We start from the raw sequence: 22,149 nt of genomic DNA, 5'->3' as shown, positions 1-22,149 counted from the left end.
CTACTAAGTTCTTCCATTTCACAACTGATTAAGTGTTGGAAATAGTTGTTGAAAAGTAACAATAAAAAACCAAGCTAACAGCAACAGTTGTGAGTGGAGTTCTTATTTGTAAGAAGTCCGTTATTAGCATTTATTCAGCGTTATTACGTTATATAAAGTACGAAAATAGAATATAAATTGAAAACATTATTAAGTCCAATGTTATGTCATGTTTCAGAGCCAGAAAGCACCCCGAGTACCCTTTTAATACACAGTTTTAGGAAAAAAAAACTATGATATGGAATTCTCTATAACGGTAATGGGAAAATTAATGAATTTTATTTGCTAAAAAATACTAATTGTCATTTTGAAAAAGAAAATTGAAGTTTTATTTAATTGATACAGGTGATACGTGAATGTATATCATTAGAAAAATATTGTTTTATGAACATTGTTTAAACAATGAACTGGTGAACAGATTACTAGGTATATCACTTTTCCTGGTTTGCAAGGGTAATTTATAAAAATCATATTATATTATATCATACATATATTTATATAAGTAATGAGTTCATGAAGTTAGAAACGATATTTGAATTGTCTTCTTATTTTGTACAAATAAAAATGTTATTACCCGCAAAACACACTGTATACAGGGTGTCAATTAAGTCTGGAACTGAAATTTAATTTTTATCTAGTTTTATATTATCTATTAACTTAAAAACTGGTGACTATCGTAGTTGTGCTGTATGTTGTTGAAATGACGGTCAAATATCGTTGTGAAATAGCCACTTTGTATAGTACCAATGCATTGTTTCAACAAAAGTAATAGTGTCATTGAATAATATATAAAGGATCTATAAGTATTTGAAGTTTGATTTTGATACATCTCTGACACAAGTTGGAGATATGTCAAATATTCCTCAACTATGAAATGTAGCAGTCTTAACATTTGTAAAACAAACAAACAAACATTTTTTAACAGTTATGAGAAGGCTTTAACAATACAGGGTGTCAATTAAGTCTGGAACCTCTTTTTTCATTTTTGAACCATAATAGAAAGAAATACCAAAGTTCACACGTGCTTACTGGTGATAGTAACGCACACATCTGCCCAATTACCGACCGGATAATCCCTTTGGGGGACGGTCCACAAGGAGTCAGACAAAATTCTTAAATAGCAGCATAGGTCAAGTTTGGTATCAAATTAAAGGTCTTACTTAGCAGAGTACAATGCAGGTTCCAGACTTAATTGACACCCTGTATTGTTAAAGCCTTCTCATAACTGTTAAAAAATGTTTGTTTGTTTGTTTTACAAATGTTAAGACTGCTACATTTCATAGTTGAGGAATATTTGACATATCTCCAACTTGTGTCAGAGATGTATCAAAATCAAACTTCAAATACTTATAGATCCTTTATATATTATTCAATGACACTATTACTTTTGTTGAAACAATGCATTGGTACTATACAAAGTGGCTATTTCACAACGATATTTGACCGTCATATCAACAACATACAGCACAACTACGATAGTCACCAGTTTTTAAGTTAATAAATAATATAAAACTAGATAAAAATTAAATTTCAGTACGATTATATTGCAATGCTACATGAAGGCTTATATTTTGGGGAAAAAAAGTTAAGAAAGAACCAGGTGTTCTATAAACAAAAGTGTGTCCATTAAGAGAGGAGAGGGAGCAAAATGTACAACATGAAAACTCAGTAACCTATTATAATAAAGTGACAACTCACATATGCCAAAACGAGGTGTGTTCAAAAAGTACTATGTACTTTTCTAGATACTACATATTTGTTTTAAGTGTTGCATCTAGAACTCTGCAGTTCTGAGACTCAAGAGTACGAAGATATAAAAGCGTTCTAACAAGCATTAAACATCTACTAAATACTTGCTTCAGAAATGTTGCATCTAGAACTTTTCAGCTCTGATGAGACTCATGAGTAAAGAAAATATAAAAGCGTTCTAACAAGCACTAGATAACTACTACACTATAACGGTGTGTTCAAAAAGTAACAGCAATTTTTAAGTTTTGCGGGTTTGGAGAGTCCGATTGTCCAATTTGATGAGTCACGTTCAAGTTTTGTTTTTTATTATGTCGGTACTCTTGCTCCTGAAGTATAATACAATTTTCAGCTGTATTCATTGTTTACTTTTTCAGCGGCAGCTGCTAAGGTTGGACATGTTCTATGAACTCTGCCATTTTTCCTAAAAAATGAATTAAAGAATTTGTATCAAAGTTTGTGTGAAAAATGAAATAAAGTGTAACAAAGTTGGAAAATTTTTGACAGAGGCCTATGGTGAGTCTGCTACATGTAAATCAAGGGTTTCCGAATGGTGTAAGCATTTCAAAGATGGCCGTGGAGACATTGAAGATGACGACCACTCTGTACGCCCCAGCACATTAACAACCAATTAAAATGTGAAAAAAATAAAAATGTGTATGAACAATTGCCACATTACAATCAGAGAAGTCACTAATGATGTTGGCATGGCTTCTATATATATATATATATATATATATATATATATATATATATATATATATATATATATATATATATAGATCATAGCAACGAAGCAAACAACCAAGTTAATGGGAATATCTTACAGGAAGTAAATTACTAAAGCCAGACGTAAACACTTTTTGATCTAAGTAAGATTCTCAGACCTACTAGACCAGGACTTAATGGCCAACGAGTATGCAAAACTATTTAGACTTTGTGTCTCTTTTCAGTGCACTACTAGCATGTGCATCGAAAAAGTGAAATTTCATGGACTATGTGGAAAATTATTTAACAGTATAATGTTAATAATACATTATAATTTGGGCATTTGTCCCTATTAAAACAAATTTAAAAAAGTACACTGAGATATTTTGTTAAATAGCCATCAAAGTTACAGGAAAAATTAAATGAATGTGGTTATGTGGATTTAAACAAGCTGCACATTTAAAATGAGACCATGCAGCATGAATACAACATATATCCATTATGTACATTCATACATTTCAACATTATTTATTTGAGAAGCCGGGAGTATTATAAAAAACAAGAAATGATTGGATTACAAAAATAAATTGTTTATTACATGTATAAAGATACATCAACAGAGTTCAAATTTACAATAAAAAATGTATTGCGTATTGGTAACAGTATACAGCATCAACTTTTATTATTCATTGATAATCTTTTACAGTAATGTTAATAAAACAAACCATAATTTGTAATATATATTCACATTGTGGTAATGCTAAACATTAAAATATATTAATATGACATCTCACAAAATTCCTATCTGATCTGTAATGATTTTGAAAGATTATTGATATAATTCTATATTATATTAACAGTCTTACTACTAATAAACCCAATACTAATCTGAATGTATTACTGTATTTTTATTTGCTTACTTGTATTTATCCAACTAAGTTTAAAATATATTATTTTTATAATATACATTTTATGAAATTTCATGTAACTGAAGAATCAGTGTTTTCCCAATAATCTGCGTTTGCTGTGGGGTAGGAGACAACTAAATTACATCAAAAGCTTTTGTAAGCTACACTGAATTTTTGTTTCAATACTCAAAAATAAGGGGGTTACCATTTCAAAACTTTAAGATGACTACCACTTTTTAGGTTGGGAAAGAGCCAAAATATTAAACGAAGAACTTCAAAATTAAATGCCCAAACAATGTTTTTTGTTTAATTTTGATAAAAAATAACATAATACTAAATTAATGGTCTTGCTACTCATTCAAACTGGCCACTATTTTTCATTTAAACTTTCATCAGAAAATGTAATATTCTCAGTTGCAGGATAACTGTAGAAATCTATTTGATGGCTGGTCTCCAGAAAGTTGGGGAAATATTTGAGAGCAAAATGGCCTAAACCTCACTTATAGTTAATATTATAGAAAACATTAACATAAAAACTTGAATTGGATGTAAAAAGGGTAAGATGTTATACTCATTCTGAATCCGACAATGTCTTTACTTTTTTAGTAAGTTTTAAGCCATGTTACCATAGATGTAACACATAAAAGTATTCACAATATTAACATCATTGTCATTTTTACAGAATCAAAAGTTAAATTAATTACTTACTAAACACAATCCTGTAGACTCAAGTTTGCAGATGAATAGATAGGAATTTCTTATTTAACATAATTCCATAAAACAACACAAAGCAGTAAAATTTTAACATGTTCTGTAATGGATTTGTGATAGTTAAACCAAGTAATTAGATAAAACACTTTCTTGCACCATTTTAAAACTCCCATTTCTTAACCTTTTAAAACTCTGAGTTCATTTCGTTATAACATTTCGAATTTGAATAAGTTTTTATTCACCACCACAGTACTTCCTTATATTTCTTAGCAGCATATCATATTACAGTGACTTGTAGGCATGGATAAATACAGTAGAGGAATAAACTTTGTGTTAAACCCTATTCTCATAGTTATTTTCATCAATGACATACTTAAACATTCTGTGATTTGTACAGTGAAATATGGATTGTTCAAACATTTGAATTCAAAATTGTGGAGTTTCTTTCAGTCCTTTAACCTTTGTATTGTGTATAATGTTAAAAAGTTAGATCATTTGTTTCCTTTTTTATAATCTAATGAAACTTTTGTCAATCATGCATTATTTCTGAGCTTAGAATAGTTAAATGTAGACAAGGTAACATTAAATTGCATTGTCTTTGTTTTAAACTGCAGTAGACTTACTACAGATGCATAGTAAATGGCCATACTGACTGAATAGGGTGAGTCACGTGATGTTTACAGGAAAGAGCCCAAACCCTGCTATGTCACTCACCACACCTATTTTGTTTCTACGAATGTAGTAATGGGAGCTATCTTCACACCTTGCCACACCACTGTTGTTAGAAGCAGTATTATATCTCTTACTTCTTTAATGCACAACTCCTCCTCATCACCTCTTTGTTTAGCCATCACTGTCGTGATGCATAAGCCAAAGTGAATACAAATAAACTACTTGTAATAATAAGGACCCAACCAAATCTTCTTCATTTCAGGTCATTGACTCTCCATCTGTGCAACAACTCTTGATAGAAAAATCCTAGAGAATTAAAATGTAGCCCACCGCTTCTTTTTGGTTCAGAGAAATACACTATTTATTTTGGGGTCAAACAGTCAAAGGCCAATATGTCTGCTGTCTGTTCTTCTGCCCATCTGTACAATAACTTGATAAAATAGTCCTAGACTTCAAATTTGGTACATACGTTCCTCTTGGTCCTCGGAAGAACATTATTAATTTTAAGGTAAAAAGGTCAAAGATCCATCTATCTGTTAGTCTCTCCACCTACTTGTCTGTGTGATAACTCCTGATAGAAAGGTGCTAGAGACTTTAAACTTGGTATGTGAGTTCCTCTTGGTGGTCCACGGAAGAACATTATTAATTTTAAGGTAAAAAGGTCAAAGATCCATCTATCTGTTAGTCTCTCCACCTACTTGTCTGTGTGATAACTCCTGATAGAAAGGTGCTAGAGACTTTAAACTTGGTATGTGAGTTCCTCTTGGTGGTCCACAGAAGAACATTATTAATTTTAAGGTAAAAAGGTCAAAGATCCATCTATCTGTTAGTCTCTCCACCTACTTGTCTGTGTGATAACTCCTGATAGAAAGGTGCTAGAAAAACTTGGTATATATGTTCCTCTTGGTCCAAGGAAGAGCTTTATTGATTTTTGGGGTTATAACATATAAGAGCAGTCCGTCCGTCTGTATGTTAACTCTTTCATTACATTCTGTCTGAATCTTCGATATTGGTTTATTTTTTTATCGCATACATCATATTATGTTTATTGTTTGTTAGAGTATATTAAACATTATACTTAACTTATGTTGTACTTAACATGTATTTAAATTATATGCGATATATAAAGTAAAGTAAAGATGTCTTATATTACCAGACAAAATTAGGGCTAAGAAGCCCTCTCTAACACAACCTGGGGACCAACGGTTTAAAGGTGACTTTCCGAACAGCCGGGCAGGTGGGCTGCTTGCAAGGACACGATCACATATATAGTTTTTAACTAGGTTTTATGCATTAAGATTTTTGTTACATAAATATTACAGGCTTAATTTTTCAGCCCTTATAAAAACTGTTTCTTAGAGTTTGAATTATTTACTGTCCACTGTTCTTATAAACATAACACAAACAAATCCACAGTAACTACATGATCTTCTATTTACAACTAAAAATGTATAAACTTTATTTCTTCAATTATTTACAATTTAGAATATATTTCTCTTTTTATATCAATAGAAAATTTAGTGGCTTTTGATTTAGCCATTTATACAATTTTTTGTTTATGGGAATCAATTAAACTAAAAGATATACGGTATTATCTTCAATGGTATTTTTATTACAACCAACATTCTTAATCAATATTTAAAGTTTTAAAATACCATCTAAATTCTTATTTATACCATTAAACTTATTTTATACTAATAATGTACAACTAATTTCTAAAGTGTATAACAAATCATTTTCATCACTCTTTTTTTTGTAAATAAAAGTAAGTAAATTACCTTAACCAAAGGTAATATCTTAAACAGAAACTTTAGGATAAAAATAATAATATTTTACAATAATAATCACACAAATAATCTTCGTGAAAACATGCAATTGGTGTTAAAATCCTATTTATTTTTGGCCAGTAGGTACCAGCCAAATACATTATTTATAGATAGTATAATTAATTATTTACATAACTCAATGGTGCATTGGTTAACATGCTCTCACAGAAAGCAATGAATCTAGGCATGATCAGAGAACAGCAATTACTGTTTATTAAATAAAACAGAAACAACGCTCCATTTTTATTTTATTGAAATTACTCTTCTGTTTGCTTTTATTCTGTTTTTATTTCAATAATTCAAGAATAAAGTAATAAACTAACTAATTTAAAAAATTTAATATTCAAATTAAAATCCCAATATTGCCTTTACCAGTCCATACAACAACATTAATTAAATGTACATTCCATTATTCTTAACACATTTAGGTTCATTGATGCAATGATGTGATGTCTATGATATGACTGGTACAAACGATACCACAAGTAGATTTCCTGTTATTTGTACTGCCAAATGTTTCTTTAATAATCTTAATAAATATTATTAAATGTCATAATTAAATTTATTGCTGCTCTGAAATACGATTATTTAAAATTCTAAGGATTCCAACATTACTTTGGTATTCTTTGATTCCTTGAATTAATTTTCAAATTTATGCAATTATAAACCAGCTGTTCTGATCAGTCGTATAGGATTCCCACCAGTTTCTCAGATGTTTCATTCACAGTATTGTGTGAGAGATTAGTGAATCTTTGTTTGTGAAATTTTTAATGCATTGTATTGTAGTGCCATCACAATACAAGGTAAGTTTGAGGTATGATGTCACTGTTAGTACACATGACGTTATAGTACAAAATATAAATCATATATTTTGGTACCCACTATTAAATAAAAACAAGTATAAAAAGAAATTTGAATCATGAGAATGTTTATTTAGCAAATATAATAATATGTGATACTAATACACACTATATTTATATATATTCTTTCATCACCAATATTACATCAGTACGAGGCTCAACATCACCATTGGCACCAATGGCTTCACAGTACCTCTTTGTAATAAAATTCATTACATTTAGCAATTTTTACCTACAAAGGTTTGGTAGTAGGATATTGCATCTGGCCTATTCCTGGCCTTGAACGTGTTAAGATTAATTCAGAGGCTTTACCTTTGACAATTAGTAGGTAGCACAATTGTAAATAGTAGAAGGGAAGTCACATTTTCTTATGTAAATCTAACAAATCACAATCTTTACACGAAAAAAGTAGACTCACTCATATCTTGCTCTCACACGATCATATCATCAGTCTTCAATCTTATTCTCATTGAATTAACACTTGAATATTTTTATAATTTTTTTAGTCACATGGAATTAATATGATGGACTATAATCAGTCAGTATTATTGTAGAGCTTTTAGTTCCTCCCACATCTCTCTAAATATTTGTCTTAACTAATGAAGTAGGAATGCTTAAAGGTTTTAACTTTTCAAATTGCACTTTCTGTTATGGGTTTTCTAATGTAGGCAATTGAGAATATTCATACATCATCTATTAATAAACTGCTGTTCAATTATGCATACCATATAAGTAACTGTATACTAATCAACTCATGTTCATCAATACATTATTTCAGTGTAACATCAAAATTGGAATAAATAACATTACTTGTTGCATGAATTCAAAACCTATTTCTTAGCTTATATCAATCCGTTTTATATTACATTTTTCATAAGTTTCCTTAATAAAAACTCTTTATGATATATATTTTCATAAAAATGACAAGTTTTGAGAGGAACTCCGGGCCAGATAGTGGGATTTCAAGTCAATCAAAAATTGAAACCCTCCAATATCTGCATGAATGGTCAGTTATACACATGACTGCAAAGTAAAAGAAAAAGAGTCCTTAAACTACAGTATATTGTTGCCTTCTCATTTTACTATCTCATCTGTTCTGGGGAAGCATTAGTAATGGAGAAATGTTAGTGATTTTGTGACTTTTTATATTATGCCAACTTTTCCAGTTCTCCATTTAAGTAATTCTGCTAGTACCCCATCAATTTATCATAATCCATAACATCAACAAGTGAAAATGAAGGTGGCTACAACATTCTAAAATTGTTTATTACAATAACGTAATTTCAAATAGCTGCAAAATGGATACATCCATTGAAAATATACAATTTACGAGTATTCATTCGTGTATTTATATTCTTAGAATATATTAAGTAGCTGGTAACCTTTTACTAAATATTATAAATTACTACAACATTATTAAAACACATTCCGTTCTCATGAAGCATTCAATGTCTCTGACTTTACTACAACTTCAACAAGTATTACATTAATCATATCTTATCTACCTAAAATATATATACACACATTTAGAACATAAAAACATAATATGTAAGATGAGTTCTAGAAATTAAAATTTAAAGGTCAGGATGGTTAATATTAACTGAATTAAATCCAATATCTGAGATCCACCAATCTGCACACTTGTTTATTGTTACTGGCCACAATGCCAGGATGGTGAAACTGTTGTATTCACACAAAAAATAAAAGTGTGATTAACCAAGTTAGTATGTGATGCTCTGCAGATGTACAAATTTTAATATGTACATCTGCAGAGCATCACATCTCCCACCCTGTATCTAATTCCCTCTGTTAGAGTTTCCTATTTATATTTACCATTAACTCATACTTGAGATACATTTTGAGGTTATAAGAAAAGATTATTCATATACTAGAAAGTTAAAAACCCAATAAATATGTACTTGTTTGTTTTAGGTTGTGTTTAAAAAAAACAACCATTTCCCTAGTTGTGAATACTATTTTACCTGCCGAGACAGGGTTGCTGATGAAGACCATTTGCTCATAGTCTGACACCAACTTGAGGTTGAAAAGAAAAATTTGATAGCAAAGTCAGTGATTGAAGTTTGTTTTTAACAATGGAAGGATTGTGAAGGAAACAGGATTTTTCCGGACATTTGCCATTGTTCAGTGATAATAAACATCAGTAACACTACGTTTCGAGATCTATAATCTGATCTCTTCTTCATGTAAACAACTATCCTAACACATAATTAAAAACTAGGTTAAATTAAACAAATCATACCAGAACGTTGTGACATGCATACATCTGGAATCACAACCATCATGTTGTGTGTTAACTTCACTAACTCTAAAACATGCACTTAATAAAAACAAAACTAACTAAACAACAACAACCCAAATTATTAAAACTGAACTGCATACGTGTTAGGTTGGTTTTTTACCTGAAGAAGAAATCAGATTGCAGATCTCAAAACATAGTGTTACTGATTTTTTGTATCACTAAACGATGGCAAATGTCTGGAAAAATCTTGTTTCCTTCACAAAGTCAGTAAGGAAACAAGACAAGAGTCAGTATCTTTTACAGACCTCAAGGTAGGGTCGTTGATGAAGACAGTGGATGTTTAAGAAATGGCAGGATAGGGTTCTTGGCAAACCTAATGTATTTTTCCAGTCTTGAGAATGGCGAGAAGCACATGTATTTCCAATGCCACTATGAAAATAAAAGATAAGACTTATGGTGAGAATGTTATTTCTACGATCTGTACTCCTCTATATGAGTTCTCCATGGGGAAAAAATGCATGTCTTTTCTCATAGCTGCAACGTATGACAATGTATTCAAACATGCCGGGACATGCCGCACTAACATGGCTGTGCCGCACATTTGTAAGATCTCTACAGCATTCTGTAGAATGTCCACCCAGAAAAGCTACTTGGTGGTTTTCCACAGCACCGAAAATAAACAAATTCATGCATTCATGTATAATAAAACATTCTCCTCAAGAGCAGCTTTACTGCACCCATACCAACACTTTATCACATGAAAACAAAATTGCAACAGTTTTATGGGTTCTAAGCATTCGCTAAGTGATTGTGATCAACCATAAGGGCATATTTTGTACTGAGTTTTTAAATCAATCAAAATTCTTTATTTACATGAACATAGAGTACAGAAATGGCGTCGTTATTAAAGATGTGTACATTTCATATCTTAAAATTGTATTTACAATAATTTTAATTCATTTCATTTTTATACAATGATCGACATTGATAATCTTAAATAAATCACATTATAAGTGGCATGGAGTAGTACATGAGATAGTAGTACCTGTATATTCATAGTTTCTAATGTGTTTTGATCTTTGCAAAATGTTCAGCTTTGAAAAGGTTAAACTAATGAAAGTTTAAAGACCGTAGCACCGTGCTTGGCGCGTAGGGAGGGAAGCGAGCAAGAGACTCAGACTTCTCCCCCTACATTTCCCCTCCCGTCCCGTCTCGGTAAGACATAGGTACAGTCCACTCTGTTCTTTGCCGGTTTCAAACTCCTTATAGTCAAGCTTACGCATGAATTCTGACAACTGCGATAATTTAATATAAATTTGAAGTATACTGTTGTTTACTCCACATAATATTAGATACTGGGTTTTACAGCCATAATTCTAGAAATAGTTTCAATTACATAAAAGGGGTTTTTTTAGCCTACCGGTTTTTCATTAGCAAACCCTTGTAATGATTTAATGTTTTTAACCATGTATTTTGCAGCACATTCTTACTAATTAAATGTGATATTTAAAAACAATAAAACATCAAACAAAAACTAATAAAAGTGTAAATTAAGCGTTTTAATTAATCGCTTAGATTTACAGTTATTTATGTGATACAATAATAAAATCATACCATGTAATTTAATCGCCCAGCTCTTCGATTCCGGACATATTTTCCATCTGCGGGATTGCTGTCCTCAGATTCCAAGGAAGTCGTCTTCTTCACTTGAATCCTCACCAAGATTGATAACGAAATATTCGATAACATTTTCAGTTGGTTCTTGATTCCCTATAAATTCTAATTTCTTTTGCCTTACATGTTCACATATTTTTTTCCATGTATCAACCGTTATAGACTCAAATTTATCATTTACCAATTTTTTTACTTCATCCATTTTAAAAACGTACATTGTGAGCACCAACCCAATTTTTTTACTTCAGCCCAGATAAATTCGATGGCATTTAGTTCTGGATGATAAGGAGGTAGTCTAAGGACTACATGTCCTTTTTCACCTAAAAGCTCATCAATAACAATCTTTTGTAGGCTGGTTTGTTAACTTTTATAATCTCATAAAGTTCTACCTTTAACATAGTGTGTGAATATGGAATATTTTTTTCAAGTAACCATGCTTGCATATCACATTTCCTTGAATTTGAAGTAGGACTTTTGTCAATTTCCACGTTGTGATAGGAAGCGTTGTCAATTATTAGAACGCTCCTAGGCGGTAAGTTTGGAATCATTTTTTCTGTCAACCATTTTTTTTAATTTTCATGATTCATATTATCATGGTAGTCTCCTTTTTTTGTGTGATTTACCTGCCACATAACTAAGCAGTCTTTTATAAAACCCATCTCACCCCCGGCATGTAAAAATATCAGGCGGTTTCCTTTGCTTAACGGGACAGCTAAACCCGCTGTGGAATCATCCGACCAGCCTTTTTTGGAGACATGTGTTGAATCAATATATGAATCATCTGTATAAATAATTGCACGTTACTCAGCTCTGTATTGAGAAATCTTTTTCAAAAACACAAATCTTTTGTAGGAAATATCTTGAGTCTCCATTAATATCTTTTTGTTTTGTTTTGGTTTTCCTCCACTTGTAGCCCATTCGTCGCAAGATGCGGCTTACGCTGCTTTTAGATCCTGTAAAATTAATGTCTGATCGCATTTTTTCTTGTATACCTTTTAAAGTAGGAAGTTGTTTTTCAATGAGGTAAAAATTATCCACAATACGCCTGACAACACCCAAATTAAAGTCGTCTAACCCCGTCACTCTTTTAGGTAAGATTCTATTTTTATTTGGCGTTTCGAAAGATGTGCCAGATTCTTTCTACTTTTTTCCTCTCGCTTTTAATCCTTGTCACTGTCCTTTTTTGAAACTCCAGTGGCAGCACTTACTCTCGCATTAACTTTCTTAACGTCAATCAGAAACCGGTCAGCATCGGCTTCGGCTTTCATAAATTTTGCTACATTAGATACTATTTCTCGAGTTTGGCTCTTTTTAACCTTATTCACTAATTTTGAACTAAATAGTTCGTTGCCTTGATCAGCCATCACTAACTGGTAAAATAATACAAACGTACTGTCGCACATAAACAAAACAATCACAATAATTGTCAGACACTACTAAACAGAACGAGCAGCAGAAAACAACGACTGAACGAAACGAATGCGACCTGTGACTGTACTGCACCACGTGGCCGGGCGAAGAGGGGGATAGGCTTCTCTGCGCATGCGTCAGCCGCACGCCATTCACGAAGCGGCTGTCTATACCTCTTAGGTTCCAGATGACCACATAAGCTTAAGAGCACACATCTATACAAAAAATTTCTGGCACTAAAGATAAGCATGGATGACAAAGTGAATAAAGATTTTTTTCTGCCTAGTGAATTATTGCTCAATTTATGCGGATAAGATGAGCACGGAAAAAGTCACATAGTGGAGTACATGCCTAATGTTTCCAGGAGACTGTTGAGATGAGAGGTTTTAGCACAAAAACAATTGATTTATTCCTTAATGTTGGCAAAGAAAGAGTGGCTACTAAACATAAACTTCATTTTTTTCTTTCTGATTAAATATTCAAAACTTGTCAAGGAATATTTTATAGTATTTTATAAGAAATATGAGAGAGTTTATGGTGTACCATTATTTATTATTGAAGAATTCAATATTCAGTACTCTGTATATCTCAGTTATGAATATAACAGATTATACACCAGTATATAAAAATAATATAAGAATACGTTTTTAGACTGTTATTTATATATGATAAAAACTGTTATTCTATTACCTCTATGTCAACTAATACATGACACAATACTAAATTGTCAGCAAGTAAATATTTTTTAGCTTAAGTGGTCTTTAGTGCTTAAATGTGTTTTATTTTTATTGACATGTTTGTACACACTGTTTCATTAATAGAGTGTTTATATACAAGGCTATGCTAGTATAATCATGTGATTAAACTTAAATTTTATAGTTTGCTAAGTATGAGTTGGTTTTATTAAAAATACATAGTGAAATCTAGGATGCAGTATTTTGTAAAAGTTTAGTTTAGTCATTTTATGTTTTCATCCTTATACTAAAATATTTGAAGATGTATATTAATGTCAGGGACTTGTTGCTGGGCGGTCTGTAGGGGTGACGGATGGCGGTGCTCGTGGCGTGCTTGTGGTCAGGCTGTGTGTTTGAGAGAATGAATGTAGCAATAACAAGAAATTATTTAAAAAGTAAATTGTTAATTTAAGTTTTAATTTATCTTTGTTTGAAAATTTTCTACATATTCAGCTGATAAATTTGATTTTTAATTATTACATAGTAGTATATATTTTGGTTAAATTTAAATTTAAAATGGAATTTGTTATAGTTTTAAGGTCATTAAATGTAAATATGTATATATATATCTGTATATTATGTGAGGTTGAGTGGTAGAGAGGGCTAAATAGCCCTAACTCCGCCTCTTGAATAAAGGCATATTTCATTTCATTTCATTAATTAAAAAGTTATAAAATTTAAAATTTGTATGCAGATATGTAATCTCAATGTTATGGATAAAATTCTTTCCTGGTGATGATTTTTTTTAACATTTACTTATTCTTGTTGTTCTACATAATTATTTTTGAGGTTTTATATACTGTTATTGGTTTTTCTTTATCATTGTAATATAAATTCACTTTAATATGTCAATTCAAAACATAAAAAATAACATTTTCCTTTTGACTTGTACTTCCATTAGAACTAAAAGTCGTTTCTAGTAAAAATAGAAAATTAAACACTAGTGTCAACAAACACAAGAAACAGAAACATTACATCTAACAAAATGTTTCTCTAACAAAATGTACTATTAATGAAAAGTAAAAGTATTTATATATAACAGCACTAGCCAAGAAGAGATGCTCATAACTACGTACACATAAAGTAAGCCTATTCCTTATTGTTTCAACATTGTGTGTTTGAATGTGTTTTTGCATGTTTTAACCCTTTGAGTACCAGCTATTTCATTATGAAGTTTATCCAAGTGGCAAATTTATTTGCAGTTACTGTATGTAAAGGTTTAGTAAAATTGATATTGTTTATTAATCAATAAGTTATGAATACACTCCTTTTTTATTTGGTTCATAATAAAGTAGGAAATAAAATTCACTGAAAAGAATCCCTAAAACAATCCAAAAAAACATTTTTTGAAGTTTGAAAAATTAGAAAACGTTTGTTCTTAACATGTTCAAGTGTTTTATGTATCTCTGTATTTTAAAGTACATTTGCTCTGTAGATAATATTTTAAAGTAATAGGTAATCCTTTCTTTTCTTTACATTAACGTTTTGAAAAAAAGCTCTTTGATGAAGCTTCCATTAAAAAAAAGGCCCACCAACACGGGAGTCAACAATCCCACCCCAAACATTAACTTTCTCAGGGTATGGCTCTCCCTGATCCAATGAGGGTTTTCATCACTCCAAAATGACAGTTGTACCTGCTTATTTGTCCATTGAGGGTAAAGGTCGCCTCATAAGAAAACACAACGTTAGCTAAAAAGTTAGAAGACTGGTCACACTTAGTCATCATTACTTCAAAGAATTTGAGTCTTCGGTTGAAATGATACACTGACATTTAATTTTATGCTCCTGGACTAATTTAATTTAACCTTATACGGGTGATATGAATTTTTATTTAACATTTTCAGCATAGAATAAGGACTTACATCATGATAAGAAGCAGCATTTCGTATGGATAATGTACGCTCTGCGACATTATTGTGTATTCCTACAAATGTATCTCCATTAATACCAGATAAGGATCTACCAATTCCTGGACCCTTAACTCATTCACTGCAGCAAAAATACGAGGGAGGGTCACCGGATGCTGAAATTTTTTTTTGTCAAATAATCTTATCTTGTGTTGATAGAAGACGGGAATGATGTGTCAAACTGCAATTCTGGAGATGTTTCCATTTCAGAATGACGTCATAAGCCTGGGCCCACATGTGGACCCGTCACATATTCTGAGGGTCACGTACTGACGGAACTCTTGACGCGATCTGAGTTTATTGATTGTTTGTACCGCACAGTCACTTATTTGCTGGGTATAATCTAGTACAGTTCCTAATTATGTTTTTTTATGTTAAATACTATAATAAAACTACGTACAATCCCACCACCTTACTCAGTACTAGTCCTTATTTACATCAATCTGTCATGGAAAGCTTGAAAGCATTGGCCCATGCACAGACCAGGATTGTCAGGACATGATTCACACTGAAATGTGGTTTTTACATTGTGTTTTCCATTGTTGGCAAACTGCCTACACTTCTTCCTTTTCGTTTGATTGTTGTGATCACGCTCAGCGATTTTCACCAGTTTGTGTGCCTCGTTTCTTTTCCTCTTCTGCGCTGGTGATTCAACTAGGGGTGGTGGTAGCAGTCATTTGATGACTTCCAACCAAAATTCGTACAGGTTCTTCTTCTTGTTGTACATGTTGAACAAGAGGTGCGAATTCATCATGATCATCATAATCACATGTATGAAGATCTTTTTGTACCACCAAGTGGTAATTTTTTTCCATTCACAAGGATGTTACATCATTTGGTCCGCAAGATCAACACCACTCATGTGTGCGTTGTACTTGACGATCCGAAGTGGTTTTTCGAACGACCTCTTTTGTCAATAAAATCGACAAGTTGGTTTTCGTGTTCTGTAGAGATGTAGAGCACTGTTCTTTTGTCTCGCCACTTTCCGATCATTACTTCATTTGCGTAGCGAACAACTGTTTCTCCCTTTCTAGGGACTTACTGGACACTTCTTTAGGAATGAATTTCCGATCAGAATGCAACGTTCCTGTGCAATAGGTTTTTTGGGACAACAGTTTAGAGACTAGGGCGTAGCTATTATTAAAATTATCCATATAAACTGAGTGCCCGTGACTCAAGTAATCCTTCAGAAGATGTAGGATCACTTTTTCAGTGTGTCCTTTACCACCAACAATGTTGTCTGACTGCCCGGAATACAACAACAATTTTAGTATGAAACCCTGGTGTTCAGTAAGCGTGTATAATTTCCCACCATACTTGTGGCGCTTACCCTTGATGTATTGTCTGAAGTGTAACCTACCCCTCCAAAGCACCATAGCTTCGTCAACTGACAATTCTTTTTGGGGGGTAGTACATAGATTTTATTTTATTGTTAAAATACTCCACGACAAACTTGATTTTTTCAGTAGGATTGTCATGATGAGGGTTGTTACCAGTTGGCCTACTGAAGTGTAGACATCGCAAGATTGAGAGAAATTTGTCTCTGGACATAAATGAGCTAAAACATTTCAGATTAAATAAATGGTCTGTTGTTTTCCAATAGTCCTGCACGCGGTTCATCTTGATGATGCCGGTATGGATCAAAATACCCAAAAATGTTTTTAGTTCTGGCACGGTCAGATCCTTCCAGGCATTTATTCGGGATTTGGGGGTTAGGTTAGGCTGAGCATAAACATCGTTGAATGCATAAGAGTTGCTTAGCTCATATCATCCAGAAGGAGACTGAAAAAATCAATCGGAGAGCCAGTATCAGGAATTGGTACCAGCAATGAATCAACCCTGACGAATTCAATGCGTCGTAACCCACCTGTATAAATGCTCCACATTGGACATACTACTTCAATATCAGCCTCATCTTCACTGGTGTCTTCATCCGATGATGATTCTGAAGTGTTGTCAACAATCCTTTGCATAGGGTCAACAGATCCGTTACTGTCATTTTCGTCCATATTCCTAGCTCTACCCTTACTCAGACCGGAACAACCAGGCTGAGAAGGATTCATTTTGGTAAACAAAAACAAACTAAACACTCACATTTTAAAAAAAACCATTAAAATACACAAAACATTTAAAAGAAGTGAAGTTGAAAGTGGGCCCACATAGGGACCAGCCGTGTGCGGGTTACGCCTAAATGGAGGATACCGGGGATGGACCTAGGACGTCACTGAATACACGGCTGCAAATCGACCGTCTACTTCGAGTGACAACTCTGAGTGATAAGGCATGTCACCAAGGCCTGCTTTAGTGACAAGGTATGTTGAGGAAAAACCACAGAAACAGGAATAGTAGTCAGTTATTTGTTTTTTTCAATATGCCACCATTTCTGATTCAATCAGCTTTTTGTGATGAGGTTTATAGCATTCAACTTTACTAACTGAAATCTTTAAAAGGAATTCTCAACCCATGCTTACATTTAACATTTCTACTACGCCCTCCACGTGCTGTCCCTCCAATGTATGTGCTTGATGGTTATTGCATAAAAAAGTAGTTAACCCCTTGACTGCTGTAAACGTAACATATACGTTTTCGTCCGCGGAGCCCTCACTGCTACGCCCGTAAATGTACGGAACACGATGTATCTCTTTGTTGTAGTCCACTACTACTGAACAAAGGGGCCCACACCATCTAGCGGCCTCAATATGAACTATCTGGACACTATTCTCTTGTTTGATTGGGTGCTGCTACCTGATATATTATATTTCAACTACCACAAAACCACGTGCATTTCTGTTCTGAATAAGTTTTGTCAAATGTCAGTCACAGAAGTGGTCTTGTCTTGTGCTTTTTATGTGTTTTCGGACTTATTGAGGTGTTTTTATTTATATAGTGTTTATTTATATAAATATAATTACTAGTATAGTATTACTACTGGACATAATTTTGTTGTTGTTGGATAATTAGACTACCATTATGTCTATGGATAACGAAGGCGAGTATGATTAGAAGATTTTTAGAAATGCCGAGTTTCTGAAATAGGATTGGATTTGAGTGATTTATCAGAGGATGATGACGTTGTTGATACTGACCCTTTATACCAGCCAACATTATCGGTAAGTGAATCTGAATCCGACTTGGATCTTGATTGTAATACACTATTATTAGAGGAGGTTAGTGATCTTGACATCGTTGAGGAACAGAATTTACCTGGACCGAGTAGGGTAATTTCTAAACGAAAAAAAAAACTACCTCTAATGTAAATAGAAAAAAGAATAAGATAGAGAGAAAAAAACTGTTCAAACCTAAAGTAAAATCAAAAAACCAAAGTAATAAAAAACGAAGGGGTTAATATAAATAAAACTAAATACACTCATTCATGGACATCAACTGATTTTATTCCACAAGTTTTTGAATTTGATAATTCGGAAAGTGGGGTAGTGGATTCAGGACACATTTTCAGAGAATTGTTCTGAACTGTATTGCTTTGAAAAAATTATTACTGACGAATTGTTAGATTTAATTGTTTTGGAAACAAACAAACAGTTTGAGTACATTGTTTCCACATCCCCCCCTTCAGAACACTCTCGATTGAAAAAGTGGGGTCCCAATTACGAAGAAAGAAAATGAAGTTATTTTTGGCTACTACAATGTTGATGGTACATAACAAAAAAAATAGCCATTGAAGATTATTGGTCGAGTGACCCTCTTCATAAGAATAGTGTCTCTAAATGCATGTCTAGAGACAGGTATTTTATTATTTTGCGTTTATTGCACTTTTCTGATAATACACTTCCTCCCGCTCATGGCAAACTTTAGTAAAATAAAGGAAGTGGTTGATATTTTCAGGGCAGCATTTTCCCGCAACTTCAAACCATTTAGAAATCTATGCATTGACGAAAGTTTGTTGCTTTTCAAAGGACAGCATGGCTTCAAAATGTTCATCCCCTTCAAAGAGAAGTAGGTTTGAATTAAATTATTCCTGTTATGTGATTGTGAGACGGGTTACATACTTGATAGCAATTGTTTTATACTGGGAAAGACACTGACTACTCCAATTCCGAAAATCTTGGTATTTCCGGAGCAATTGTGACAACTCTTATCTCCAAAATTATCTCAACAAAGGCCACTGCTTATTTATTGACAACTGGTAATGTTCTATTTGTTGATAATACAAACAAATGTTCTAAATAAATACGTTTCTTTTCATTGTGAGTATTATTTTTCACTTGCTAAAGAATTATAAACAGATAATTTCCTACCCATCTTTAGTTCCTTCAACCCCCCTCCCCCCCACCATCCCATTTATAAAAAATACGGGGTTTCCCCCTAATTACTCCTTATTGTATTCTGGAACTGGCCCTCTAAATAAATAGTACTCAGAGTGCTGTATAATATTGTTTTTGCCAATAAAATGATTAACATTAATTTTGGTTGCAAGTGGCAAAAAAAACCCCGCAGTGAGGTGTCAGTACTGCAAGAGTATCACAGCATTCAAGGGGTTAATATAGCCTTATAAAACTGTGTAAAGTTTATATATTACTAGCTGTTTCCCGCGGCTTCGCACGCTTTTCATAAGCTTTGCCCGTGTATGTGCACTTCTGGTTCAAGTGAATTATATTTCCATCGATGATGTAGAGTTTGTATTGTTGCCACGATCAAGAAAATCTGTCAAAAGTGTATGTTTATAGCCATTGTCTACGTACATGTACTTTATTATAAAGTGGTCTAACACTCAAGCTTTAAGTTCAAGCAGAAAAGTATTTTGAAGACAAATATACATCAAAGCTTAGCGCCTTCAAATAGTTTTTCGCTATTTAATATACTTAACTGTCTCATATCGCAGTTTATAGTGTACAGGCGCTTTAAAAACTTTTAACTTTTGCAGTGCTGCCTGGTGGCGAGATACATCAATAGGCATAGCATATAAACCTTCTCCGTCGAAAAATACATATACATACAAATTTTCATAATGATCGGTCAAATAGTTTATGATTCTATAAAGGACATACATACAAACATTCATTTTTACATATATAGATATCTGTATTAGTTTGAAAAATAAAAAGGTGTTCACAAACTGTTCAGACACTCTGAATACTAAATGACAAATAAATAATGAGCAGTTTCTTTCTGAATAAAATATACATTTAAGACTGTATATCTTCCCATTATCAGATGTCCAGTACAACCAGTTGTTGGCTCTTCTTGAACATTACCAAACGTCTAATGAAACTGAAGGTTAGCACTTCTTAAACACTTTCCCAACCAAACATTTGGTTTGCATTTACTGGCACTGAAAGGGTTAAATTGTGACAAAAATCTGAGTTCTTAAAATACCAGTATTATCTGTTGAGCTTTAACACCTGATTATTGATCAATTTTAACAATTGTCTGATAGTGATAATGACATACCTATATGAAATTAAACTGAATACTGATTGTAAATAACAATGTTTTATTCTTTTATTCAATTTGAGAGGTAACTCTTCATTAGAATGATTATTAATATGAAAAAACTAACTTTATTTGTGTATGTTATGTAACTCTATTATGATAGACAGTGATTAAAATGTGTGAGGGATATAAGATCTGAACTGGTAAAACATTTTATGCTAAAACATCTCTTGAATGACGCTTGAAAATTATCCAAATTTGGTTTGATTACAAATAAACTTACCACTATTTCCTGCACCTGAAAGAAGTTCTAGGCTTAATAATATAACAATATTACCATTTTGTGCTAAACATTAATTCTACATACGTTCCCCCATTTAATGTATTATCCTAACATGAGGTATTTCACAATGATTCCTTAGTTAGAGGGCATGGCTAAAACTCAGCTAAAACATAATTCACTAGAGACTATAAGGTTCCTTGTAAATTTGATCCTTACTTAACATAGTTTTAGAGTAGACATTATAATTTACAGTACAAAGTAAAAACAAAACAAACCGAGAAAGCTTGAAAGACAAACTAAGCCATTATCTACTCTCGTATGCTGCATGTGTTTGGTGGGCTGAAAAAGAAAAGAGAAATTAGTCAATAATTATTTCGAACCATAATAAAAATTCAATATACAGTGCTGTAGCCCAAACTTCAAAGAATATAGAATTTAATTTAATAAAATGGTCTCTTAAATAATTAAAAGTAAAGTTAATACAAATTTAGGAATTACTTCATCAAGTAGTAAAGCTGTAACAAAAATCATATGATTTTATATTAAAAACCTTTATTAATATATAACTACAAAAATAAATAACTCACGTTTATAGTAGACAACTTGAAACTCTACATTAGGCACCAGAGCATGGATGACAGGGACCATCTTCTCATTGTTTGCCAGCTTGGCGGAAAAATTCCATACCTAAGCAAAAGCAACTTTATAAAATCAAAATCCAAAGTTTCTTTATTCATATATATCAAGTACAGATTTTTTCCACTTTACATACAAAGCTGAGGAAACCCCTCATTGCACTTGGTTCTATAACAAATTTTGTGCTTGCTTCTGGAGTGAATTCTTAGAATGGATTAAGGCTGGTGGTAGGGGTCCTGTCGAGAACCCTTAAGAAGGTATAACTCTATCTATATGAAAGACATGTCACCTTAGAAGAATGTTCTGTTCCAACCTTTTCCAATCAAAGCAGGTAGTGTACAGCACTTCCCCATGTTCAGGCTAGCAACAATGTTTGACACTATG

At 32.6% G+C, this 22,149-nt stretch overlaps 1 protein-coding gene and 1 long non-coding RNA gene across 5 annotated transcripts in view; one reads left to right on the top strand and one right to left on the bottom strand.

The window, feature by feature from the left end:
• Positions 1–2,501, top strand: part of LOC124361304 (aldo-keto reductase family 1 member B1-like) — a 32,526-nt gene extending 30,025 nt beyond the window's left edge. For 2 of the 4 annotated variants that reach the window (XM_046815352.1, XM_046815367.1), the window contains 2 exons: positions 218–295; positions 2,163–2,501. In XM_046815352.1, coding sequence (XP_046671308.1) covers positions 218–260 — 43 coding nt within the window. In that variant the 3' untranslated portion in view covers positions 261–295; positions 2,163–2,501. The remainder of the gene's footprint in view (positions 1–217; positions 296–2,162) is intronic. The other 2 variants (XM_046815359.1, XM_046815371.1) reach the window with 2 other exon arrangements.
• An 18,389-nt stretch (positions 2,502–20,890) lies between these two features.
• LOC124361297 lies at positions 20,891–21,915 on the bottom strand. Its single transcript, XR_006922299.1, has 2 exons — positions 21,717–21,915; positions 20,891–21,468 (listed from the first exon to the last, which is right to left on the bottom strand). It is a non-coding gene; the product is annotated as an uncharacterized LOC124361297 (long non-coding RNA).
• Positions 21,916–22,149: the final 234 nt, after the last annotated feature.

The sequence above is a fragment of the Homalodisca vitripennis genome, chromosome 1 (genome assembly GCF_021130785.1).
Source record: "Homalodisca vitripennis isolate AUS2020 chromosome 1, UT_GWSS_2.1, whole genome shotgun sequence".
Lineage (NCBI taxonomy): Eukaryota > Metazoa > Arthropoda > Insecta > Hemiptera > Cicadellidae > Homalodisca > Homalodisca vitripennis.
This window is presented reverse-complemented; position numbering and strand designations above follow the sequence as displayed.